Source organism: Salmo salar, chromosome 17, assembly GCF_965601325.2.
Source record: "Salmo salar chromosome 17, fSalSal1, whole genome shotgun sequence".
NCBI classification, from domain to species: domain Eukaryota; kingdom Metazoa; phylum Chordata; class Actinopteri; order Salmoniformes; family Salmonidae; genus Salmo; species Salmo salar.
Genome location: NC_138307.1, coordinates 66,623,808 through 66,651,013, shown reverse-complemented (window position 1 = coordinate 66,651,013; position 27,206 = coordinate 66,623,808). Strand labels below are relative to the sequence as shown.

Sequence of the window (27,206 nt, the reverse complement as noted above, 5' to 3'; positions counted from 1 at the left end):
GTTTGGCCATAATGACCATTGTTATGTTTGAAGGAAAAAGGGGGAAGCTTGCAAGCCGAAGAACACCATCCCAACCGTGAAGCACGGGGGTGGCAGCATCATGTGGGGGTGCTTTGCTGCAGGAGGGACTGGTGCACTTCACAAAATAGATGGCATCATGAGTTAGGAAAATGATGTGGATATATTGAAGCAACGTCTCAAGACATCAGTCAGGAAGTTAAAGCTTGGTTGCAGATGGATCTTCCAAATGAACAATGACCCCAACCATACTTCCAAAGTTGTGGCAAAATGGCTTAAGGACAACAAAGTCAAAGTATTGGAGTGGCCATCACAAAGCCCTGGCCTCAATCCTACAGAAAATGTGTGGGCAGAACTGAAAAAGTGTGTGCGAGCAAGGAAGCCTACAAACCTGACTCAGTTACACCAGCTCTGTCAGGAGGAATGGGCCAAAATTCACCCAACTTATTGTGGGAAGCTTGTGGAAGGCTACCCAAAACATTTGACCCAAGTTAAACAATTTAAAGGCAATGCTACCAAATACTAATTGAGTGTATGTAAACTTCTGACCCAGTGGGAACGTGATGAAAGAAATAAAAGCTGAAATAAATCATTCTCTCAACAATTATTCTGACATTTCACATGGTTAAAATAAAGTGGTGATCCTCACTGACCTAAGACAGGAAATGTATACTAGAATTAAATGTGTGTGTGTATATATATATATATATATATGTATGTTACATATACATTTTACCTACATGGTAGTTTTATATACAGCAATCACATAACAATAATACATTACTGAACATGAGCTCTTTAATCCCACCGCTCAGCCCCTCCCACCCATCACCACCATTCAATAGATTTGTACATGTGATGAATGTCACACATGTTGCATTTTTGTTGTCTATATCTTAGTTTTCCATCACTAACACCTGGAGAATTACATGGGATGAAATCATTAAACTAATGTCTCTAATATTGGGCTATTGACATGTTGGCAACATTGCTGTAACACTAGAATTGTGTGTTTATTACTCAGCCCTGTGTCAGGGTAGTGATGATGAATTATACAACCTACCTGTAACATTCTACAAACGGTTGGTGGTGTCTGCAATTTAGCAGTTTTTGCAGTGTTTCTGTAACGTTCAACAAACATAGCTGTATATTAGTGTAGCTGTATATTAGTGTAGCTGTATATTAGCGTAGCTGTATATTAGCCCTGGGTCGTGGCGGCGGTGATGATGTGTTGGTCACACGGCCTCACGGCGCCCTTCCTTGCGTAATGGAAGTTGCCTCTGACATTTCCCCGCGGTACGCTAACATTTAGGCGTTTCGGTGAGTGTAGAGGCAGCGCCACGAAAATATCAGGACCCTCCACTCTCTTCCTTGCTTCAGGTGTCCTCTCTAATCGCCCGTCTGTAATTAAAAAAGTGTGGGCAATCGCTAAACAAATACACACACACACACCACACACACTTGGACATGACATGTTTTAAGGCCTCCTCTCCCAGCTACATTTAACTGGTTTTAGTACGGGTGGGCAGTACGACTCCCTCCCTTCTCCTTGTTCTTCCCTTTAATGAAATGCTAAATATTTGTTTCTCCAGGGCGCCATTTAAATGATCCCTCCTGCTTTTGGGAGCGTCTCAACCCCGCTTTTAATTAGTTCCACTTTAATGAGTCACTCAGTCTTCCTGGAGACTAAGGCACCTTATGTGACTTTGCCTCAAAATGGCCCCCACCACGTCACATAAACCGGCTCTGACAGGCGCTAGTTGCCTTTGACACCTCTGATGCTGGCTGGGCAGCTCATGCCACCGCACTCCCGTGGGAACCGAGGTAACGTTAGATCAGGTTTCCTGGCTGCAACACACAGTGGTTGCCATAATAATAACCATCTTATGATTTGTTTGCCAGCTAGGTGGGTAGAGTGCATGTACATTAGGAGAGTGAGGTCATTTGTTTTTTGCTGTGTATTTTGATTTGATATAAATACACTGAACAAAAATATAATCGCAACATGCAGCAATTTCAAAGATTACAGTTCATATAAGGAAATCAGTCAATTTAAATGGCACGACAATGGGCCTCAGGACAATGGGCCTCAGGCTCTCGTCACGGTATCTCTGTGTATTCAAATTTCCATCGATAAAATGCAGTTGTGTTCGTTGTCCGTAGCTTATGCCTGCCCATTCCATAACCCCACCTCCACCATGGGGCACTCTGTTCACAATGTTGACATCAGCAAACCTCTCGCCCACACATCTGCCATCTGCAGTTGAAAACGGTATTCATCCGTGAAGAGCCCACTTCTCCAGCGTGCCAGTGGCCATTGAAGGTGAGCATTTGCCCACTGAAGTCAGTTATGACGCCGAACTGCAGTCAGGTCAAGACCCTGGTGAGGGTGATGAGCATGCAGATGAGCTTCTCTGAGACGGTTTCTGACAGTTTGTACAGAAATTCTTTGGTTGTGCAAACCCACTGTTTTATCAGCTGTCCGGGTGGCTGGTCTCAGATGATCCTGCAGGTGAAGAAGCCGGATGTGGAGGTCCTGGGCTGGTGTGTTCTGCGGTTTTGAGGCCAGTTAGACATACTGCTAAATTCTCTAAAACTTGAGACATCTGTGGCATTGTGTTGTGTGACAAACCTGCACATTTTAGAGTGGTGCACCTGTGTAACGATCATGCTGTTAAGTCAGCTTCTTGATACAGTATGCCAGGTGGATGGATTATCTTGGCAAAGGAGAAAGGCTCACTAACAGGGATGTAAGCAAATATGTGCATAGAATTTGATAGTAATAAGCTTTTTGCGTATATGGAACATTTCTGGGATCTTTTATTTCAGCTTATGAAACATGGGACCAACACTTTACATGTTGCATTTATATTGTTGTTCAGTGTATCAATATGAGAACTACAGGGAGTACAAAGTTAACACATTTAGTTGTAGGTAATTGCCTCTACTCAACACTAGGTAGCTAGGCCACAGGCAGGGGTGCCTAGTACTGCAATGCACTTCCTGCTTCCATGTCCAGTCTGCTCTGAGGTGTAACACAAACACCACACAGACCGACATTTGTAAAGACTGCATCCTGTGTGGTTTTGTGAGGTCCCCCCCCAGACAGCTCTAAGCTGGGTGATCCTGCTGTAGGACTGGAGCCTAACTCTAGATCTAACGGCTCATCAATTCTCTTTATTACCTGCTCTCACCAAGAGACAAATGGAGAGAGATTAAGAGAGAGGGCCCTCCTCTGTAGAAGGCTAGGACTATTCTTAGATCCTCAGCCAATCCCACTCCTGAATGCATTTCTCTCTCTCTCTCTCTCTCTCTCTCTCTCTCTCTCTCTCTCCTCTCTCTCTCTCTCTCTCTCTCTCTCTCTCTCTCTCACTCGAGCACTCACTCGAGCACTCGAGCACTCACTCTCGCACTCACTCACTCACTCACTCGAGCACTCACTCACTCACTAACTGTACTCATTTGATAGGGGCATTTATTGTGATAGCATTGAGTTGGAGTTGTCATTGTTTTACCTGTGTGTGTGTGTGTTCATTGTTAGGCCTATCTGTGTTGCCACGTGTCCATCTGTATCAGTGTGTGATTGCCTGGCTCTGTGTTGGTTTCTCTACATGTTTTTTCACCTACCACTGCCCAGGCCCTGACAGTCCATCCCCTCCAGAGTTGTAGCAGGCCGTTAAGTTAAGGTCCTCACAGCATCAATCACACAGTCACTCTCCACCTCTCCCTCTGTCAAGCCATCAGTTTCTCCTTTGCTCAGGCCCCTACTGACCCCTCGGGGGCCCCCTGGGGGCTTTTATAGCCGCCCGTAAATCTGCACTGGCTTTCACTTCCACACGCATTTAGGACCACACACACACATACCTAGTTAACACACACATGCACTAACACAGACCATGGGTTAAGGTTAGAGGGGCTAGAGGGAGGGGGTTAGGAGCTGACAGAAAACACCATTCCTTAATGAGAGAATAAATGGGCCTTTTTTCATGTGCTGTCACTGTCCCCTGGTCTTTGGAGGAGAGAGGGGATGGATGGAGGGAGGAAGGCGTGGAAGGCGTAGTCCTGTCTGGATTAGCTAGCCTAGCTGTGTGTGTGTGTGTGTGTGTGTGTGTGTGTGTGTGTGTGTGTGTGTCTGTGTCTGTGTCTGTGTCTGTGTGTGTGTGTGTGTGTGTGTGTGTGTGTGTGTGTGTGTGTGTGTCTGTGTGTCTGTGTGTATGTGCACATACGTGTACTTGTGTCTCTATTAGTGGTGACAGGGTCAGCAAGGGGCGGGCCCTGTTCCCACTTGCCAATCAAGGAGGGAGGAAGTAGTCATTCCCCAGTAGGTGAAGGGGAACACATCATACCAGTGGCTGTACCAAGCTTTCTCACTGGCTGCTATGGCACTTTAACATGGTACTCTGTGCCCCATTGATAATTCCTCACACACATGACTATTTAGTCACCTGACTTACTCCCTTTCAGAACAAGCATTTGGCTCAATGACCCAAACCAACTGATGTGGGTCAGACCATCTCAGTTAACTGACCGTGTTAGCCCCCCCCCCCCCCCCCATTGAAGTTTGGTGAAGGGGTCATTTTATTATTATGTGCTAATCAGACCAGCTATGCCTACCCCTCTCTCCCTCTCCTTCTCCCTCCCTTTCTCTCTCTTTCTCTCCCTCTCGCCTGAAGGAGAAACAGAGTTACGTAAGCAGGCCATTCTGTCTTAAGCATTTTCTCATCTCTGTCGCTGCACTAGTCTGTCTCTCTATCCCTCGCTCTCTGTATTTTCTGCTCCTCTCTTTCGCTCTCTTCCTTTCCCTATTCCTATACCTCTCTCTATCAATTCAATTCAAGGGCTTTATTGGCATGTGAAACACATGTTAACATTGCCAAAGCAAGTGAAGTAGATAATAAACAAAAGTGAAATAAACAATAAAAATGATCCCCATCTTCTCTCTCTCAAGAGAGACTGTATGCTCCTCGCCATCTCACCTCCATGTTGCCATGGCAGCCTGGGTGAAGTAGTCGGTTAATTAAAAAGTTGATTAATTGGCTTTTAATTGCATATTTGTACATGTAACGTGGAGGTTGTTTTATTTTTTTCTATTCCCCTTTTTACCATCTCTCCTCCGATACGACACAAAGCGTGCACATGCACAATAAGCCAGCAGGTTTATAAACCGAGCTGCTGGAGGGGGAGGATGGGGGATGTAGTGGGAGAAAAAGTGTTACTTTCATCAAGAAGGAATTCCAACCCACTTTATTCTGAGGGAGGGGGAGAGAGAGAGAATGCAGCACCAAGGTCATATAAACCACTCTGCTGCTTGATAGATAAAGGGTGATGGAGAGATAGAAGGTGATACACTGGGAAGAGAGAGTGGTGATACACTGGGAAGAGAGAGAGACAGGTGATACACTGGGAAGAGAGAGTGGTGATACACTGGGAAGAGAGAGAGACAGGTGATACACTGGGAAGAGAGAGAGACAGGTGATACACTGGGAAGAGAGAGAGACAGGTGATACACTGGGAAGAGAGAGAGACAGGTGATACACTGGGAAGAGAGAGAGACAGGTGATACACTGGGAAGAGAGAGAGACAGAAGGTGATACACTGGGAAGAGAGAGAGAGACAGAAGGTGATACACTGGGAAGAGAGAGAGAGACAGAAGGTGATACACTGGGAAGAGAGACAGAAGGTGATACACTGGGAAGAGAGAGAGGTGATACACTGGGAAGAGAGAGAGGTGATACACTGGGAAGAGAGAGGTGATACACTGGGAAGAGAGAGAGACAGAAGGTGATACACTGGGAAGAGAGAGTGACAGGTGATACACTGGGAAGAGAGAGTGACAGGTGATACACTGGGAAGAGAGAGAGACAGAAGGTGATACACTGGGAAGAGAGAGTGGTGATACACTGGGAAGAGAGAGGTGATACACTGGGAAGAGAGAGAGACAGAAGGTGATACACTGGGAAGAGAGAGAGACAGAAGGTGATACACTGGGAAGAGAGAGTGACAGGTGATACACTGGGAAGAGATAGAGACAGAAGGTGATACACTGGGAAGAGAGAGAGGTGATACACTGGGAAGAGAGAGACAGGTGATACACTGTAGTGATACACTGGGAAGAGATGGAGACAGAAGGTGATACACTGGGAAGAGAGAGACAGGTGATACACTGGGAAGAGATGGAGACAGAAGGTGATACACTGGGAAGAGAGAGTGGTGATACACTGGGAAGAGAGAGACAGGTGATACATTTACGTCATTTAGCAGACGCTCTTATCCAGAGCGACTTACGAATTGGTGCATTCACCTTATGATATCCAGTGGAACAAGTGCATCTAAATCTTTTAAGGGGGGGGTTAGAAGGATTACTTTATCCTATCCCAGGTATTCCTTAAAGAGGTGGGGTTTCAGGTGTCTCCGGAAGGTGGTGATTGACTCCGCTGTCCTGGCGTCGTGAGGGAGCTTGTTCCCCCATTGGGGTGCCAGAGCAGCGAACAGTTTTTTGACTGGGCTGAGCGGGAACTGTTCTTCCTCAGAGGTAGGGAGGCGAGCAGGCCAGAGGTGGATGAACGCAGTGCCCTTGTTTGGGTGTAGGGCCTGATCAGAGCCTGAAGGTACGGAGGTGCCGTTCCCCTCACAGCTCCGTAGGCAAGCACCATGGTCTTGTAGCGGATGCGAGCTTCAACTGGAAGCCAGTGAAGTGTGTGGAGGAGCGGGGTGACGTGAGAGAACTTGGGAAGGTTGAACACCAGACGGGCTGCGGCGTTCTGGATGAGTTGTAGGGGTTTAATGGCACAGCCAGAGAGCCCCGCCAACAGCGAGTTGCCGTAATCCAGACGGGAGATGACAAGTGCCTGATTAGGACCTGCGCCGCTTCCTGTGTGAGGCAGGGTCGTACTCTGTGAATGTTGTAGAGCATGAACCTACAGGATCGGGTCACCGCCTTGATGTTAGCGGAGAACGACAGGGTGTTGTCCAGGGTCACGCCAAGGCTCTTAGCACTCTGGGAGGAGGACACAATGGAGTTGTCAACCGTGATGGCGAGATCATGGAACGGGCAGTCCTTCCCCGGGAGGAAGAGCAGCTCTGTCTTGCCGAGGTTCAGCTTGAGGTGGTGATCCGTCATCCACACTGATATGTCTGCCAGACATGCAGAGATGCGATTCGCCACCTGGGAAGAGAGAGACAGGTGATACACTGGGAAGAGAGAGACAGGTGATACACTGGGAAGAGAGAGACAGGTGATACACTGGGAAGAGAGAGACAGGTGATACACTGTGGTGATACACTGGGAAGAGAGAGAGACAGAAGGTGATACACTGGGAAGAGAGAGAGACAGAAGGTGATACACTGGGAAGAGAGAGAGAGGTGATACACTGGGAAGAGAGAGAGAGGTGATACACTGGGAAGAGAGAGAGACAGAAGGTGATACACTGGGAAGAGAGAGAGAGGTGATACACTGGGAAGAGAGAGCGAGAAGGCGATTACACTGGGAACAGAGAGACTACATTCAAGTAGCGTGCACACCCACACTTAGAACAGCCCATTTGAACCCTTGCGCTCTGGAAAAGTTAAGCAAGCTACTGTTTAAGAACAATTATGTACAGGAACATTGAGGGACATTGTATAAAATGTCCTGTCTTTTGGAACATCTCACTCACTGATGCGTTGGGAAGTTAATTCCTCTTTTCCATGCATTTGCAACCTCCTGCCCTTTTTAATGAATGCGGACCACGTACAGTGCCTTCAAAGTATTCACACCCCTGGACTTAAAAAAGCCATTAAAGTGAAATTACTAAACATTTGCCAAAGAAATTAACTTTAATTCCTGAATACAAAGCGTTATGTTTGGGGCAAACAACACAACACATAACTGAGTACCACTCTTCATATTTTTAAGCATGGTGTTGGCTGCATCATGTTATGGGTATGCTTGTCATCGGCAAGGACTAGGGAGTTTTTTTTTTATGATCAAAAGATAATGAATAGAGCTAAGCACAGGCAAAATTCTAGAGGAAAACCTGGTTCAGTCTGCTTTCCAACAGACACTGGAATTGCTGTCTAGCAAATTCTCGCAATGATCAACAACCAACTTGACAGAGCTTGAAGAATTTTGCAAATATTCTACAATCCAGGTGTACAAAGCGCTTAGAGCCTTACCCAGAAAGACACACAGCTGTAATTGCTGCCAAAGGTGGTTCTAACATGTATTGACTCAGGGGTGTGAATACTTATGTAATAATTCAATACATATGCAAAAATGTCTAAAAACATGTTTTCACTTTGTCATTATTGGGTATTGTGTGTAGATGGGTGAAGAAAAAAAATATTGAATCCTTTTTGAATTCAGGCTGTAACACAACAAAATGTGGAATGATTCAAGGGGTATGAATACTTTCTGAAGGCACTGTGTATACACACACACACACACACACACACACACACACACACACACACACACACACACACACACACACACACCACACACACACACCCCCCGTCAGGCAGACAACAGCTTTAATTGCATGACACCACTTTGTTTTTCTTCTGATGATGTCCTTGTAGCTTGATGATGTTTTAGTTTTCATTTTATTTAACCTGGCAAGTCAGTTAAGAACAAATTCTTATTTACAATGACGGCCTACCCTAGCCAAACCTGGACGACGCTGGGCCAATAGTGCGCCGCCCTATGGGACTCCCAACCACGGCCGGATGTAATGCAGCCCGGCCTTAATGACCACCGATTGACACCGCTAGCAGAAAACGGCCCCGTTGCATAAGGCTCCATGTGTTAAAATGGTTCCCCCAGTGGGCTAACGTATGTGTGTTAAAGAGGGAGAAGTGTGTGTTCATGTGAATGATGGAAAGAGCCCGGGTCGCATCAAAACAGAGGTGTGTGTGTGTGTTCATGTGAATGATGGAGAGAGCCCGGGTCGCATCAAAACAGAGGTGTGTGTGTGTGTTCATGTGAATGATGGAGAGAGCCCGGGTCGCATCAAAACAGAGGTGTGTGTGTGTGTTCATGTGAATGATGGAGAGAGCCCGGGTCGCATCAAAACAGAGGTGTGTGTGTGTGTTCATGTGAATGATGGAGAGAGCCCGGGTCGCATCAAAACAGAGGTGTGTGTGTGTGTTCATGTGAATGATGGAGAGAGCCCGGGTCGCATCAAAACAGAGGTGTGTGTGTGTGTTCATGTGAATGATGGAGAGAGCCCGGGTCGCATCAAAACAGAGGTGTGTGTGTGTGTTCATGTGAATGATGGAGAGAGCCCGGGTCGCATCAAAACAGAGGTGTGTGTGTGTGTTCATGTGAATGATGGAGAGAGCCCGGGTCGCATCAAAACAGAGGTGTGTGTGTGTGTTCATGTGAATGATGGAGAGAGCCCGGGTCGCATCAAAACAGAGGTGTGTGTGTGTGTGTGTGTGTTCATGTGAATGATGGAGAGAGCCCGGGTCGCATCAAAACAGAGGTGTGTGTGTGTGTTCATGTGAATGATGGAGAGAGCCCGGGTCGCATCAAAACAGAGGTGTGTGTGTGTGTGTGTGTGTGTGTGTGTGTGTTCATGTGAATGATGGAGAGAGCCCGGGTCGCATCAAAACAGAGGTGTGTGTGTGTGTTCATGTGAATGATGGAGAGAGCCCGGGTCGCATCAAAACAGAGATGTGTGTGTGTGTTCATGTGAATGATGGAGAGAGCCCGGGTCGCATCAAAACAGAGGTGTGTGTGTGTGTTCATGTGAATGATGGAGAGAGCCCGGGTCGCATCAAAACAGAGATGTGTGTGTGTGTTCATGTGAATGATGGAGAGAGCCCGGGTCGCATCAAAACAGAGGTGTGTGTGTGTGTTCATGTGAATGATGGAGAGAGCCCGGGTCGCATCAAAACAGAGGTGTGTGTGTGTGTTCATGTGAATGATGGAGAGAGCCCGGGTCGCATCAAAACAGAGGTGTGTGTGTGTGTGTGTTCATGTGAATGATGGAGAGAGCCCGGGTCGCATCAAAACAGAGGTGTGTGTGTGTGTTCATGTGAATGATGGAGAGAGCCCGGGTCGCATCAAAACAGAGGTGTGTGTGTGTGTTCATGTGAATGATGGAGAGAGCCCGGGTCGCATCAAAACAGAGGTGTGTGTGTGTGTTCATGTGAATGATGGAGAGAGCCCGGGTCGCATCAAAACAGAGGTGTGTGTGTGTGTTCATGTGAATGATGGAGAGAGCCCGGGTCGCATCAAAACAGAGGTGTGTGTGTGTGTTCATGTGAATGATGGAGAGAGCCCGGGTCGCATCAAAACAGAGATGTGTGTGTGTGTTCATCTTTGCATGTGTGTCACAAGATTTTTCCACATGCATGCTTTTCCTCCTGTTTCCATGGTTACGCCATGCTGTGGTCACCTCGGTATCCAGGTGACAATAGCGTCCGCCACGGCAAACTCCTTAGCACTCAGCGCCAAGTGCTAACCCAGAACCAGTAAAGTGAATGGTGGATGAGCTCCTGTGTCAATTTGAAAAAGTTAAAGGCTACAACCAGAGAGAGCTTAAGGGTCATTTTCTGAAATGAGCCATGTAAGCCCACCGCTGCTCGCCCAGCCGCCGCCCACTGTCGACCGACTACGGACATCTGTTGGCTATGATATGAGAGGCTAAGGAGAGTCTCTCTCTCTTTCAATCTCTCGCTCTCTCTCTCTCTCCCCCCTCATCTCACTCTCACCCTCCTCTCTCGCTCTCTGTTTAAATTCCCAGCTGCTCACTCCCCCCCAATACTCACCACCAGCCGCACCACCTGTTCAGTTTTAATGCATAATCTATTTGCTAAGTAACCACATCCAGGTCTCTCTGCGTTCTCTCCTCTCCTCCTCTCCCGTCTTGTCCTCGAGATTTCGATGCTGTCTGGGAGAGACTGGGTGGGAAAAAGGGATTAGGGCTGTTAGAGCTCACGGCTTGTTAGACCGCCGCTGTGTGTGTGTGTCTGTGTGTGTTTGTGTGTGTGTCTGCCTGTGTGTATCTGTGTGGTTTAAGTGAGTGGTGGGTGGGCATTGAAGTTTAGCCTTTTGTAAAGAATGAAGTCTTGCTTATATGGCTCTGGGGTGAAGTTTCTACTAGGTACAGATCTGAGATCAGCTTCCCCTCCCCCAATCCATTAGTGCACAATATTAAAAGCTGACCCCAGGTGCTACTACACCCTACACCTCTTGGATCAGTGGGCTGAGCCACAGTGGTTTCCTGTGCTGTGATATAGACCCAGCCCTTGTGTGTTGGGATTGGTATGTATATAGGCCCAGCCCTAGTGTGTTGGGATTGGTATGTATATAGGCCCAGCCCTAGTGTGTTGGGATTGGTATGTATATAGACCCAGCCCTAGTGTGTTGGGATTGGTATGTATATAGACCCAGCCCTAGTGTGTTGGGATTGGTATGTATATAGGCCCAGCCCTAGTGTGTTGGGATTGGTATGTATATAGACCCAGCCCTAGTGTGTTGGGATTGGTATGTATATAGACCCAGCCCTAGTGTGTTGGGATTGGTATGTATATAGGCCCAGCCCTAGTGTGTTGGGATTGGTATGTATATAGGCCCAGCCCTATTGTGTTGGGATTGGTATGTATATAGACCCAGCCCTAGTGTGTTGGGATTGGTATGTATATAGGCCCAGCCCTACTGTGTTGGGATTGGTATGTATATAGACCCAGCCCTAGTGTGTTGGGATTGGTATGTATATAGACCCAGCCCTAGTGTGTTGGGATTGGTATGTATATAGGCCCAGCCCTAGTGTGTTGGGATTGGTATGTATATAGACCCAGCCCTAGTGTGTTGGGATTGGTATGTATATAGGCCCAGCCCTACTGTGTTGGGATTGGTATGTATATAGACCCAGCCCTAGTGTGTTGGGATTGGTATGTATATAGGCCCAGCCCTAGTGTGTTGGGATTGGTATGTATATAGGCCCAGCCCTAGTGTGTTGGGATTGGTATGTATATAGACCCAGCCCTAGTGTGTTGGGATTGGTATGTATATAGACCCAGCCCTAGTGTGTTGGGATTGGTATGTATATAGACCCAGCCCTAGTGTGTTGGGATTGGTATGTATATAGACCCATCCCTAGTGTGTTGGGATTGGTATGTATATGGACCCAGCCCTAGTGTGTTGGGATTGGTATGTATATAGGCCCAGCCCTAGTGTGTTGGGATTGGTATGTATATAGACCCATCCCTAGTGTGTTGGGATTGGTATGTATATAGGCCCAGCCCTACTGTGTTGGGATTGGTATGTATATAGACCCATCCCTAGTGTGTTGGGATTGGTATGTATATAGGCCCAGCCCTAGTGTGTTGGGATTGGTATGTATATAGACCCAGCCCTATTGTGTTGGGATTGGTATGTATATAGACCCAGCCCTAGTGTGTTGGGATTGGTATGTATATAGACCCAGCCCTAGTGTGTTGGGATTGGTATGTATATAGGCCCAGCCCTATTGTGTTGGGATTGGTATGTATATAGGCCCAGCCCTAGTGTGTTGGGATTGGTATGTATATAGGCCCAGCCCTAGTGTGTTGGGATTGGTATGTATATAGGCCCAGCCCTAGTGTGTTGGGATTGGTATGTATATAGACCCAGCCCTAGTGTGTTGGGATTGGTATGTATATAGACCCAGCCCTAGTGTGTTGGGATTGGTATGTATATAGGCCCAGCCCTACTGTGTTGGGATTGGTATGTATATAGGCCCAGCCCTAGTGTGTTGGGATTGGTATGTATATAGGCCCAGCCCTAGTGTGTTGGGATTGGTATGTATATAGACCCAGCCCTAGTGTGTTGGGATTGGTATGTATATAGACCCAGCCCTAGTGTGTTGGGATTGGTATGTATATAGACCCAGCCCTAGTGTGTTGGGATTGGTATGTATATAGGCCCAGCCCTACTGTGTTGGGATTGGTATGTATATAGGCCCAGCCCTACTGTGTTGGGATTGGTATGTATATAGACCCAGCCCTAGTGTGTTGGGATTGGTATGTATATAGGCCCAGCCCTACTGTGTTGGGATTGGTATGTATATAGGCCCAGCCCTACTGTGTTGGGATTGGTATGTATATAGGCCCAGCCCTACTGTGTTGGGATTGGTATGTATATAGGCCCAGCCCTACTGTGTTGGGATTGGTATGTATATAGGCCCAGCCCTACTGTGTTGGGATTGGTATGTATATAGGCCCAGCCCTACTGTGTTGGGATTGGTATGTATATAGGCCCAGCCCTAGTGTGTTGGGATTGGTATGTATATAGGCCCAGCCCTACTGTGTTGGGATTGGTATGTATATAGGCCCAGCCCTACTGTGTTGGGATTGGTATGTATATAGGCCCAGCCCTAGTGTGTTGGGATTGGTATGTATATAGGCCCAGCCCTAGTATAGTATTGTTAAATTGGCCTCTATGTTGGGCTATTGTGTTTATCGTTGTGTCCTTAGAGCCAATAAGCCAGCGTGTTATTATGGTGCCCCATTGTGTGAAGGTACTGTGCTAGCTCACCCTCCTGTCCCCACCTGTCTTCCCAAGGCCGTGTGTGTGTGTGTGTGTGTGTGTGTGTGTGTGTGTGTGTGTGTGTGTGTGTGTGTGTGTGTGTGTGTGTGTGTGTGTGTGTGTGTGTGTGTGTGTGTGTGTGTGTGTGTGTGGACTACGTATGCGTGTGTCGCCTACATGTGTGTTTTATTACGGTGTTGTGCTCAAGGCAGTCATGCGCTGCAGGGCAGTGAGGTGAGAAACACTTAGCCCTCATACTAACATACAGACACCGTAAATCATCACACACAAACATCCACCCTTCTCGCTTAATCCCCTGAGACAGGGCGAGCCACGAGGGGTTAATGCTCCGTGACCACCCCCTGTTAACCTTGGTTGATTGGGTTAATGTCCTTGGATAACCAGGTCTCCTCCATACATCATACCGCCTGTCAAATGTCCACACATTCTACCGTTGTCCCCAGTGTACTGGTGTGTGGGTCCCCAATGACACCTGTCAATCAAGCACCCATCCAATCGGAGACGAGCCCTATGGTTTTCTTTCGTTGTTGGATCAGGAGGAAATGTGATATGCACCAAATAAGAAAATTGCTACGAGTCACCTGCTCTGTGTTGTCGGAGGATTGTGTTCTTACCTTAAGTGATTGCAATCAGTCAAATCACCGTTCAGTCCACATCTCCCCGTGTGTTACCTGACGAGAACATCGGTCTTCGTTGTTAAATCAGTCATGGTTAACCCTCTATCGCTCTCTAAGCTCCACCAGCCACCACCCCTCTCATCACCCAGATGGTTGAAAAATGAACATTTGCACTTAAGACAAGTGAGAAGGGATTTTATGCCTCCCTGTTTTTGATCGATGGTTTTATTAAAACAGCATTTCAGATCGTGTAGAACGCACATTCTGGCTCCACACACACACACACACACACACACACACACACACACACACACACCCCTGAGGATATTGGTCTTGTTCACATCCTCCCATGTGCCAATCAGCCAAGCACTTTACAGATTCCTCCCCCACTGTGCATGTTTTTCAAACATTTACCAGCGATGATAATTCCTGTTAACATGCTTGTAGTCATTATTAATACAGCTGTTCCATGATGGATGCACTGTGTATAGACATCACATTCTGTCCTTCTAACAATTCATTAACATGGCTGAACACATGTATGTAAAGCATCATCAGTAAATTGCTCACATCACACCACAGGTCATCAATGTGTGTTGTGTGGGTCGCCGATTGCTCAGTGGGTCCTGGTGTTGCACACTGTCATGTACAGTAAGTGTTGTACTGCTTGCCAGAATGTGTTGTCCATAGAAATACAATGATTGTATTAATTCATGTTATTGTCAGTCGTATTCTATGTGGCTGATGAATGCATAGTAGGCTTAGATCGCGTCCCCATTACAGAAAGCGTTGTGTGGATTGTCATTGTGTTGGCGAACGCGTACCAGGCCTAGGTTACGTATGACCGTGTTCTTACATGGGATGCATTGTAGATCACAGCTACACTATAGAGCCCCAGGTTAGGTTGAGTGGTGTAGTGGTATAGATTGAGCCTGTGTAGTGGTGGGATGGATTGGCTGGCTGGAGGGGCACTCTGATTCGCCAGGCTGGTTCATCATTTCCAGCCTGGAATAGTTCCCTCGACACACCATGGCAACGGTTGAGCCAGAGGAATCCGGGGTCACCCACAGGCCCGCGAACCCCCCATCAACCCAATATCTCTACTCATTAATACAACGTTGTGCTCAACGGAAAGCCTGGTATTCCAATTGGTTTACCAATCAAGTCTAGTGGGGATGAGGTAGTGGTTTATGTCCTGACCTGAGTGAATACCTTGTGGTTGGACGATTGAATTGGAGGAATGGTGCATGTTTGTTATTGAATGTGGGATTGGGAACTAGGTCTGAATGTTTTGAAGTTCAGGTGAACATGTAGCCTGTATTTACTTTATTGAATCTTCTTGGGGGGCTTCGTCTCGTGTCTCCCATCAAACAAGCACAGTTTGGGCTCAGTTTGTTTTCTCTGGCTGAGTGTTTGGTGACGGACGTTCGAGGTTCACTCATCATTTAAGATGTAGACTCGAGAAGGGAAAGGTGGCAAGAGAGCAGCCATTTATTTAATGAGGCTTTCACTTCTCAAGGCCCCTTCATTAGGAACCTAATAGAGGCTTACATTGATCTGCAAAGGGAACTTTTATTAATAAAAAGCACTTGTATTGATTTCTATTGTTTGCAGTGCACTATTGAATAATGAATTAACAATGAAACTACATATGTGGGTGGTGTAACTGGAGAGAGGCTGCTCAATACTCTCTCCCTACGTTCATGTTCTCTTCCAGCTACACAGATATGACTAGCTTTTCCACAGCTGCGTATTTTCTAAATGTCAATTACCTCAATTGCTAACGAATAGTGCTGTACTTTTCATTGTGTGATAGGTTTGAAAACTTGTTTCAACAGGCTGCAAGTGAAGTACTTGAAGTTGAGGGCAAAGGCTTCTGGGTAGAGTAGTTTGATAAAACCAGTATGAGACAAGTAAGCTAGTGTATAGCCTACACCAGAGAAGGAGTAGCAGGGTTGTTGGAAATGGTTTAGACTGAAGCTGATGTGGAGGTCTGCGGGCATGTCCTACCTCGAGAGATAGTTCACTGTGTCGTGTAGAACAGAGAATGACAGCAGTGTGGATTCATCCAACCTGTGTGTGTGTCCTTGTGCACCCTACTACCCTCATCTCACTCTTCTCGTGTGTGTGTGTGTTTGACCCAGTGTGTGTGTGTTTGTATGCCCCAGTGAGTGAGTGTGTGTGTGAGTATGCCCCAGTGAGTGAGTGTGTGTTTGAGTATACCCCAGTGAGTGTGTGTGTGAGTGTGTGTGTGTGTGTGTGTATGCCCCAGTGAGTGTGTGTATGTGTGAGTATGCCCCAGTGAGTGTGTGTGTGTGTGAGTATGCCCCAGTGAGTGTGTGTGTGTGTGAGTATGCCCCAGTGAGTGAGTGTGTGTGGTGTGTGTGTGTGTGTGAGTATGCCCCAGTGAGTGAGTGTGTGTATGTGTGAGTATGCCCCAGTGAGTGTGTGAGTATGTGTGTGAGTATGCCCCAGTGAGTGTGTGAGTGTGTGTGTGAGTATGCCCCAGTGAGTGAGTGAGTGAGTGAGTGTGTGTGAGTATGCCCCAGTGAGTGTGTGTGTGTGTGTGTGTGTGTGTGTGTGTGTGTGTGTGTGTGTGTGTGTGTGTGTGTGTGTGTGTGTGTGTGTGTGTGTGTGTGTGTGTGTGTGTGTGTGTGTGTGTGTGTGTGTGTGTGTGAGTATGCCCCAGTGTGTGTGAGTATGCCCCAGTGAGTGTGTGTGTGTGAGTATGCCCCAGTGAGTGTGTGTGTGTGAGTATGCCCCAGTGAGTGAGTGTGTGTGAGTATGCCCCAGTGAGTGTGTGAGTATACCCCAGTGAGCGTGTGGGTGTGTGAGTATACCCCAGTGAGCGTGTGGGTGTGTGAGTATACCCCAGTGAGCGTGTGGGTGTGTGAGTATACCCCAGTGAGCGTGTGGGTGAGTGAGTATACCCCAGTGAGCGTGTGGGTGTGTGAGTATACCCCAGTGAGCGTGTGGGTGTGTGAGTATACCCCAGTGAGCGTGTGGGTGTGTGAGTATACCCCAGTGAGCGTGTGGGTGTGTGAGTATACCCCAGTGAGCGTGTGGGTGTGTGAGTATACCCCAGTGAGCGTGTGGGTGTGTGAGTATACCCCAGTGAGCGTGTGGGTGTGTGAGTATACCCCAGTGAGCGTGTGGGTGTGTGAGTATACCCCAGTGAGCGTGTGGGTGTGTGAGTATACCCCAGTGAACGTGTGGGTGTGTGAGTATACCCCAGTGAGCGTGTGGGTGTGTGAGTATACCCCAGTGAGCGTGTGGGTGTGTGAGTATACCCCAGTGAATGTGTGGGTGAGTATACCCCAGTGAGTGTGTGGGTGAGTATACCCCAGTGAATGTGTGGGTGAGTATACCCCAGTGAGTGTGTGGGTGAGTATACCCCAGTGAATGTGTGGGTGAGTATACCCCAGTGAGTGTGTGGGTGAGTATACCCCAGTGAATGTGTGGGTGAGTATACCCCAGTGAGTGTGTGGGTGAGTATACCCCAGTGAATGTGTGGGTGAGTATACCCCAGTGAATGTGTGGGTGAGTATACCCCAGTGAGTGTGTGGGTGAGTATACCCCAGTGAATGTGTGGGTGAGTATACCCCAGTGAATGTGTGGGTGAGTATACCCCAGTGAATGTGTGGGTGAGTATACCCCAGTGAGTGTGTGGGTGAGTATACCCCAGTGAATGTGTGGGTGAGTATACCCCAGTGAATGTGTGGGTGAGTATACCCCAGTGAGTGTGTGGGTGAGTATACCCCAGTGAGTGTGTGGGTGAGTATACCCCAGTGAATGTGTGGGTGAGTATACCCCAGTGAATGTGTGGGTGAGTATACCCCAGTGAGTGTGTGGGTGAGTATACCCCAGTGAGTGTGTGGGTGAGTATACCCCAGTGAATGTGTGGGTGAGTATACCCCAGTGAATGTGTGGGTGAGTATACCCCAGTGAGTGTGTGGGTGAGTATACCCCAGTGAGTGTGTGGGTGAGTATACCCCAGTGAATGTGTGGGTGAGTATACCCCAGTGAGTGTGTGGGTGAGTATACCCCAGTGAGTGTGTGGGTGAGTATACCCCAGTGAATGTGTGGGTGAGTATACCCCAGTGAATGTGTGGGTGAGTATACCCCAGTGAGTGTGTGGGTGAGTATACCCCAGTGAGCGTGTGGGTGTGTGAGTATACCCCAGTGAGTGGGTGTGTGAGTATACCCCAGTGAGTGTGTGGGTGAGTATACCCCAGTGAATGTGTGGGTGAGTATACCCCAGTGAGTGTGTGGGTGAGTATACCCCAGTGAATGTGTGGGTGAGTATACCCCAGTGAGTGTGTGGGTGAGTATACCCCAGTGAATGTGTGGGTGAGTATACCCCAGTGAATGTGTGGGTGAGTATACCCCAGTGAATGTGTGGGTGAGTATACCCCAGTGAATGTGTGGGTATGCACTAGTGTGTGTGTGTCTGTGCTCTGGGTGTTGATGGAGATTTGGTCTCCCCCAGGCCGAACACACTCTATTGGAATTGACATGCTGTCACCTTTAATCAATGTTCCCAATGTCCCCATCCCCCTGGTTCTGTGTGTGTGTGTGTGTGTGTGTGTGTGTGTGTGTGTGTGTGTGTGTGTGTGTGTGTGTGTGTGTGTGTGTGTGTGTGTGTGTGTGTGTGTGTGTGTGTGTGAAAAAGGGAATTTTCTGAATGTAATGTCTCTTAGTCTGTCAGGACATTCTAAATGACCTCCCATTCCAGTCTATACCAGTACTGCTGCAAGCCCTTCCAGACTCACGTCTCCTCTCTTCACACTGCAATGTTTTTAACTTTATTAGTTAGTTCATTTGAACATTTCTTTGCACGTTTGTATATAATGCCGGTTGGGGTTTTAGTAAAACAGTCAGTCTACTCTTCAGTACCTCCAGGGGTTTGGCTGTGACATCTGCAAGGCACAGTTCACCCTTAGGCTTTGGTTCAGCTATCTCTTACCATTTGTCACTACTGACTGTTCATGCTTCACTAGCATAGCATGATTATCCCATGTTAAACCCCATGCCATGTTGACCTGGGTGTGTTAATAACATGCTGATACCAGTGTACTCAGCCATATCCATCAGTCACTATGGCAGCAGTGTGCTGTAGGGGCCCTACTCTGAACGGTGGGGGCTACTGATTATGATTACACATCATGTGCAACTCAGCCACAGACTTTTACTGTGTGTCACACACCTGCTGTACAAAACATTAAGAACACCTGCTCTTTCCACGACAGACTGACCAGGTGAATCCAGGTTAAAACTATGATCCCTTATTGATGTCACTTGTTAAATCCACTTCAATCAGTGTAGATGAAGGGGAGGAGACATGTTAAATGTGTGCCATTCAGAGGGTGAATGGGCAAGTCAAAATATTTAAGTGCCTTTGATTGGGGTTTAGTAGTAGGTGCCAGGTGCACCAGTTTGTTTCAAGAACTGCAACACTGCTGGGTTTTTCACGCTCAACAGTTTCCTGTGTGTATCAAGAATGGTCCACCACCCAAAGGACATCCAGCCAACTTGACACAACTGTGGGAAGCATTGGAGTCAACATGGACCAGCATCCCTGTGGAACCATCACCAGCATCACATCATTCTTCATGTGGCTTCAGTGTGTAGGAGTGTCTGTCTGTCTTCCATCATGAGGGAGACCATTACAGCAATGGACCCTGCCTTCACATTATCCAGTAGGTCTCAGTTTTCAACCGCGTGCGCGTGTGCGTGCGCGTGTGCGTGCGCGTGCATGTGCGCACGTGTATGTGTGCACGTGTGCCGGCTACACATCATTCACCGGGGTACTGAAGATCACAGAGTCCTAATAGCTTGCTACTTTACCACTCATGATGTTTCCTTTTGGAACACTGTTATTGTCCTTTTGGAACACTGTTGTTGTCCTTTTGAAACACTGTTGTTGTTGTCCTTTTGGAACACTGTTGTTGTTGTCCTTTTGAAACACTGTTGTTGTTGTCCTTTTGGAACACTGTTGTTGTTGTCCTTTTGGAACACTGTTGTTGTTGTCCTTTTGGAACACTGTTGTTGTTGTCCTTTTGGAACACTGTTGTTGTTGTCCTTTTGAAATACTATTGTTGTTGTCCTTTTGAAACACGGTTGTTGTCGTCCTTTTGGAACACTGTTATTGTCCTTTTGGAACCCCAGTTGTTGTCCTTTTCGAGCCCCTGTTATTGTCCTTTTGGAAGCCCTGTTATTGTCCTTTTGGAAGCCCTGTTATTGTCCTTTTGGAAGCCCTGTTATTGTCCTTTTGGAACCCTTGTTATTGTCCTTTTGGAAGCCCTGTTATTGTCCTTTTGGAACACGGTTGTTGTCCTCCTTTTGGAACACTGTTGTTGTCCTCCTTTTGGAACACTGTTGCTGTCCTCCTTTTGGAACACTGTTGCTGTCCTCCTTTTGGAACACTGTTGCTGTCCTCCTTTTGGAACACTGTTGCTGTCCTCCTTTTGGAACACTGTTGCTGTCCTCCTTTTGGAACACTGTTGCTGTCCTCCTTTTGGAACACTGTTGCTGTCCTCCTTTTGGAACACTGTTGTTGTCCTCCTTTTGGAACACTGTTGTTGTCCTCCTTTTGGAACACTGTTGCTGTCCTCCTTTTGGAACACTGTTGTTGTCCTCCTTTTGGAACACTGTTGCTGTCCTCCTTTTGGAACACTGTTGCTGTCCTCCTTTTGGAACACTGTTGTTGTCCTCCTTTTGGAACACTGTTGCTGTCCTCCTTTTGGAACACTGTTGCTGTCCTCCTTTTGGAACACTGTTGCTGTCCTCCTTTTGGAACACTGTTGCTGTCCTCCTTTTGGAACACTGTTGCTGTCCTCCTTTTGGAACACTGTTGCTGTCCTCCTTTTGGAACACTGTTGCTGTCCTCCTTTTGGAACACTGTTGCTGTCCTCCTTTTGGAACACTGTTGCTGTCCTCCTTTTGGAACAGTTTTCCTTTTCAGGAGCAGAGGCCTGATGATTTACTGTCACTGCTTTTTGGAGCCGGACACAGGGAGCTTGGAATCCTAACTCCTCTCGCTCTCTCACGTCTACTGTGTCGAAGCAGCAACCGCAGTCACATACCTGCATTCAAGTGGAACAAACAGGAATGGTCGGTTGCTCACAGAAGGTCATCTGCCTGGGGCACAGTGAGGTCGAATGTGTGTGGGGGCGAGCACCATGTGGAAGGCCACTTCTGCATCATCGTTGTGAAAGCAGCTCTGTGATTGGCATTCTGTGTGTGTTCTCTCCTCCTGTTCCCTTGCCACTGCGGCAGCATGACGTGGGCCAACGTGTCAGAGGTCACTTGACCTGAATCATCATGAACGACTCCCAAACCCCCACAGAGACGCCACCACGGTGACAGTTGCCACGGTAATGACAGTGACACGCTAATCTGTGTCACTCGGATTGGTCCTGCAGGTTTGATTAAAAGCCCGGACATGTCATTACCCTCTGCTGAAGCCCCACTGCATTGTAGGTATTGACTCCATTAATATCTGAGGGGAAAAGACCGGTGGAAGTTTGAAGCGTGGCCATGTTTGGGTCTTAATTAACTCCTGGTCAGTCGTAGCCACAATTTTTTATTTTTTTAAAATGTCCCTTCCCTTTATTTGGCACCACGAAGAAGCAATTGAATGTAATTGGGTGGTTTGAGCCAGTCTTTTGTCTCCAGGTGGGCAGGGCACCTGCCAAGGCTCGCTCGGCTGGCGCTCTGTGTCACTTGTTGTATAATAAATATTTTTTCCCAATGATTCAAGGTAGCAGGCAGTAAGCCGATTCACTAGCACGACTCATTGCAGTAGTGAAATGGGCCTGTAAATGTCTTACGCTGCACACGTCAGATGTAATTGGTTAGTGCTAGCATGCTGAAAAAGGCCTATAAAACGCTGGGTGTAATTAGCCTACCATGCTAACATGCTGACCACACCACGCATCGCGTTACCTGCGGCGGCATTGCGAAATAAATGTTCACATACATGTTATTCAGTTATTTCCTCCAAACTGATCGTGCGCGTCAATCAGCGTCTGCGTAGCCAGGCACTAAAATAGAACTTCGGTTATATTTTTAATGCTTGATGTGCTGCAAGTCTCGTCTCTCCCGTCTCCTCATTGGCTTTTAGGAGCATATACCCACGTGGGTGATTGAAAGATGAACTGAGGTCCACACTCCAGTCCAGTTGGTGGTGGTAATGCACCTTAAAGTTGGTTGCCAACTGCCATATAAAGTCCAAAGAAGAAGAAGAAGCCTGAAGGAGGAGAGATTACTAGAAACTAACTAGGTTTCCTCTTTTATCTGTGGATTAATTGTCGGAGGAGAGAACACGTTTGACGTAAATTGGGTCAAAAGTTTACAATGACCCAGAAAAAAAAGACCTTATGCATTTAATGTAAAATAACAACCCAATGTTTATATCCCAGGACAAATTAGCTAGCAACAGCAAGCTAGCTAGCTAAATGGCCGTGAATGTTTCATGTGTTTCGACCTGTCCCCCAAATTAATATAGTTGGTTCAGAGTTAATTTTGATATTTTAACCTGCGCATCCTGATCGCATCTGGTGTGGATGGACAAAATCAACATGCACACGATGGCACACGCAGACTCACGCCCGTGCCTGGTCTAGTCAGCATGTAACACTGCTCGGAGGGAGAGAAGGGGAGAGGGAGGGAGAGAGAGAGAGACCTTGTGAAGGTAATTAGCTGATGATACCACACAGTTAAATAATTAGCCAGCTGCTAAAAGATGGTGACAAGCAGTACCAGAGCGAGAAATCTGGGACCAAAAGGCTCCTGACCAGCTTCAAGCCATAAGGCTGCCTAGTCTGGGACCAGAAGGCTCCTGAACAGCTTCAAGCCATAAGGCTGCCTAGTCTGGGACCAGAGGGCTCCTGAACAGCTTCAAGCCATAAGGCTGCCTAGTCTGGGACCAGAAGGCTCCTGAACAGCTTCAAGCCATAAGGCTGCCTAGTCTGGGACCAGAAGGCTCCTGAACAGCTTCAAGCCATAAGGCTGCCTAGCCTGGGACCAGAGGGCTCCTGAACAGCTTCAAGCCATAAGGCTGCCTAGTCTGGGACCAGAGGGCTCCTGAACAGCTTCAAGCCATACGGCTGCCTAGTCTGGGACCAGAGGGTTCCTGAACAACTTCAAGCCATAAGGCTGCCTCGTCTGGGACCAGAAGGCTCCTGAACAGCTTCAAGCCATAAGGCTGCCTAGTCTGGGACCAGAAGGCTCCTGAACAGCTTCAAGCCATAAGGCTGCCTAGTCTGGGACCAGAGGGCTCCTGAACAGCTTCAAGCCATAAGGCTGCCTCGTCTGGGACCAGAAGGCTCCTGAACAGCTTCAAGCCATAAGGCTGCCTAGTCTGGGACCAGAATGCTCCTGAACAGCTTCAAGCCATAAGGCTGCCTAGTCTGAGACCAGAGGGCTCCTGAACAGCTTCAAGCCATAAGGCTGCCTAGTCTGGGACCAGAAGGCTCCTGAACAGCTTCAAGCCATAAGGCTGCCTAGTCTGGGACCAGAAGGCTCCTGAACAACTTCAAGCCATAAGGCTGCCTAGTCTGGGACCAGAAGGCTCCTGAACAGCTTCAAGCCATAAGGCTGCCTAGTCTGGGACCAGAAGGCTCCTGAACAGCTTCAAGCCATAAGGCTGCCTAGTCTGGGACCAGAGGGTTCCTGAACAGCTTCAAGCCATAAGGCTGCCTAGTCTGGGACCAGAAGGCTCCTGAACAGCTTCAAGCCATAAGGCTGCCTAGTCTGGGACCAGAAGGCTCCTGAACAGCTTCAAGCCATAAGGCTGCCTAGTCTGGGACCAGAAGGCTCCTGAACAGCTTCAAGCCATAAGGCTGCCTAGTCTGGGACCAGAAGGCTCCTGAACAGCTTCAAGCCATAAGGCTGCCTAGTCTGGGACCAGAAGGCTCCTGAACAGCTTCAAGCCATAAGGCTGCCTAGTCTGGGACCAGAAGGCTCCTGAACAGCTTCAAGCCATAAGGCTGCCTCGTCTGGGACCAGAAGGCTCCTGAACAGCTTCAAGCCATAAGGCTGCCTAGTCTGGGAGCAGAAGGCTCCTGAACAGCTTCAAGCCATAAGGCTGCCTAGTCTGGGACCAGAGGGTTCCTGAACAACTTCAAGCCATAAGGCTGCCTAGTCTGGGACCAGAGGGTTCCTGAACAACTTCAAGCCATAAAGCTGCTTATTTCATTCTTATTTTTTGCACTGACTCTCTTGCACAGGTTCGATGTACAGTCACTGGACTCTAACCACACACTCACACATACTACACTGACACTCCAACACACACAAACACACAACATGCACACACTTACTTATTGATGCCACATACACACATATCCATTCAAACTCTTCACATGCTGCTGCTACTTGCTGTTTATTATCTATGCAGAATAACTTTTATCAAACATAGTAATATCTACCTTGTACCCCTGCACATTGACTAGGTGCTGGTACCTTTTGTATTTAGCCAAGTTATCGTTACTCATTGTATTTATTCCTCATGTTATCACTTTTTCAAAATAAATCTCTCTGCATTGTTGGAAGGGCCTTTAAGCATTTCACTGTTAGTCTACACCTGTTGTTTGCAAAGCATGTGACAAATAACATTTGATTTGATATCGCTACACTATATAAAAACCACAAACATATTTTTTTATTTTTTACCTGCAAGTAAACACAACAGCCTGCGGTGGAAATGAAAGGAGTAGAACAAGCTGTGTTGTGGTGTTACACAAGAAAAGGAGACTTTAGTTGTTGTGAAGTTGTGTTCCACTTGTTCTCCCTGGCACTGGGGTTCAGTGACCCCATCACAGGAGCCTCAGAACATCAGCTGGTGGAGAGATGATTAGGCAGCTCTTGTCATCCTGTCCCTCGCACGCGCGCGCGTGTTTTCGTGTGTGTTTGTGTGTCCATAGCGTCGACCATAGTGTTTGATTTGTGGCCCCAAGCGGAGCACTCTTCCCTTAATGAGCCTCCTGCCTTCCCGACAGAGGGCCAACCTTGGAGAGGAGCTGACCTGGTTTCCACACCAAAAACACTCTAGAGGACGGTGAAGAGAGGGAAAGATGGAGGGAGAGAGGGAGGGAGAGAGAGAGGTTGTCCCACAGGGGATTGGTGTTGCTGTTAGATAACAGACCCATGCTTCTCTGGTCTAGGGGTTGTTTGTTCTAGACAGTATTTCCCTTTGGCATCAAAACAGGGTGTGAATCAAGTCATTTAGGAGTGTAAATGAATTGTTCTGTTAGAGTTGGCAGTGATTAAAGTAGTAGTTTGGTGTCTGGTTTGGGTTTGTTTTGAGTATGTTAGATGTTGGATCATGTGACGTATAATAAGGAACTGGCATGCTTAGCTGGAGGTTTAGACATGAGAAATGTCCTTTTTGCTGTGTTCTTTAGTCAAGACAGTGGACTGAATATTATTTCATTTGTCCTACAAGTAGATCCCCAATTTAACGAGAAAGACCTCATATTAATGATATCATTATATTACACATAAGAACAGGGCGTGTTCTGTCATGCTTCACCCTAATCATGTGACCTTCCCCCCCCCCTCAGATCTGGGCCAACTACGAGGAGAAGAAGGTGGAGGAGGTGGTGCACGTGATGGAGGAGAAAGAGCGCACAGCCAACTACAGAGCTGTATACGTCACCGAGATCACGGACACCATGCACTTCTACACCCAGGACGTGGAGACAGGTGGGTGTGTGTGTGTGTGTGTGTGTGTGTGTGTGTGTGTGTGTGTGTGTGTGTGTGTGTGTGTGTGTGTGTGTGTGTGTGTGTGTGTGTGTGGGGGGGGGTTGTCTGATATTTTGACAGGGTTGTTTTGGTTTGTGTTTTTGTGTGTGTGCGAGAGACGGGACTAGCACGAGGCTGGCTTCATGGATGACGGGCAGTTCTGCCCCACAGCCCAGACTGTCTCTCTCTGCTCTCACATGTATCTCCCTTCTGCATCCTCCACCTTCCTGCAGAGAAACACACCGACGTTCTGCTTGTTTTTGCTACTGAAAGACTGGAATAATAAACCACCAGATTTTTCTGTCATTCCCCAGTGGAGGGAGGGAACGTTTCAGACAGAATAAATAACAATCCCAGGTGTCTTGGCGTGGCTGCACCTGCCATCACCCTCCTCCCCTCGCTCTCCGTGTGCGATGCATTATGGGTCAGTGGGTCAATAATTATGAATAGATCCACCATTGAGCACAAAAACAACACTTGTTACAGAATATTTTACATAAAAATAACTTCTGTCAGACAATAGTTTAGCCCTCTGAGCTTAAAGAGGTGATCTAGTGTACAGCATCTCCTGTTGCTGTTGTACTAATGGTCATCATTGTTCTCTCTGTGGGCTGCCAAGGTTGTGTGTGTGTGTGTTTGTCTGCATCTTTGTGTTTCTGTCTGTGTCTGTTTGCATTCTGTGTGTGTGTTGTGAGCGACAGTGTGTTTATGTAGGCCTGTTAGCCCGAGCCCAGTGAAGCAGCACTATGGCCAGCCACTCATGTAATTACTACTAACCCATCCAACCCCCTGCCATCGACAGAGGGAACCAACCCTCACATTTTATATCATTATCATTCTTCTAGCTGACCCAGACTCAACCCCCTCCACTCATCCACAGCCCAAAGGCATTACAAATGTACAATGTTAAGGGACGTCTTTCTTTATGGCTCTCCTTAAAAAACAACCTTCTTACCGTTAATATTAATGTTCTTACCAATGTTTTCTACACACTCGGAGTAATGTGTTCAGACACAACATAGCTGGAACGGTTGTGTGTGGCGTCTCATGTCTAACAACATGCTGGTTAGTGTGTACACTACACACTACAGCCGTAGAGAGCGTCTTTCCCCTTTTGGCTCCTTGAATTGGACGGGAGGCTGTGATTGAATGCGTGAATGGTCCCATGCCTCGTGGGAACGAGGGGTTGGTTGGACAGAGTAGGGGTTAATGAGCGTGTTGCATCATCACATATACACAAAGACACTTTTATTGGTTCAATCACTCTCTTCCTCTCTCGGTCATTCACTCAATCACGCATTCACTAG

General features: G+C 47.5%; 1 protein-coding gene across 1 annotated transcript in view; it reads left to right on the top strand.

Annotated features, from left to right (window-relative positions):
• The window catches only part of LOC106609571 (staphylococcal nuclease domain-containing protein 1), a 348,667-nt gene that overhangs the window by 236,150 nt on the left and 85,311 nt on the right, over nt 1-27,206 (top strand). Inside the window, exon 18 of the mRNA XM_045700024.2 lies at nt 25,719-25,860. Within this exon, the coding sequence (XP_045555980.2) occupies nt 25,719-25,860 (142 nt within the window). The remainder of the gene's footprint in view (nt 1-25,718; nt 25,861-27,206) is intronic.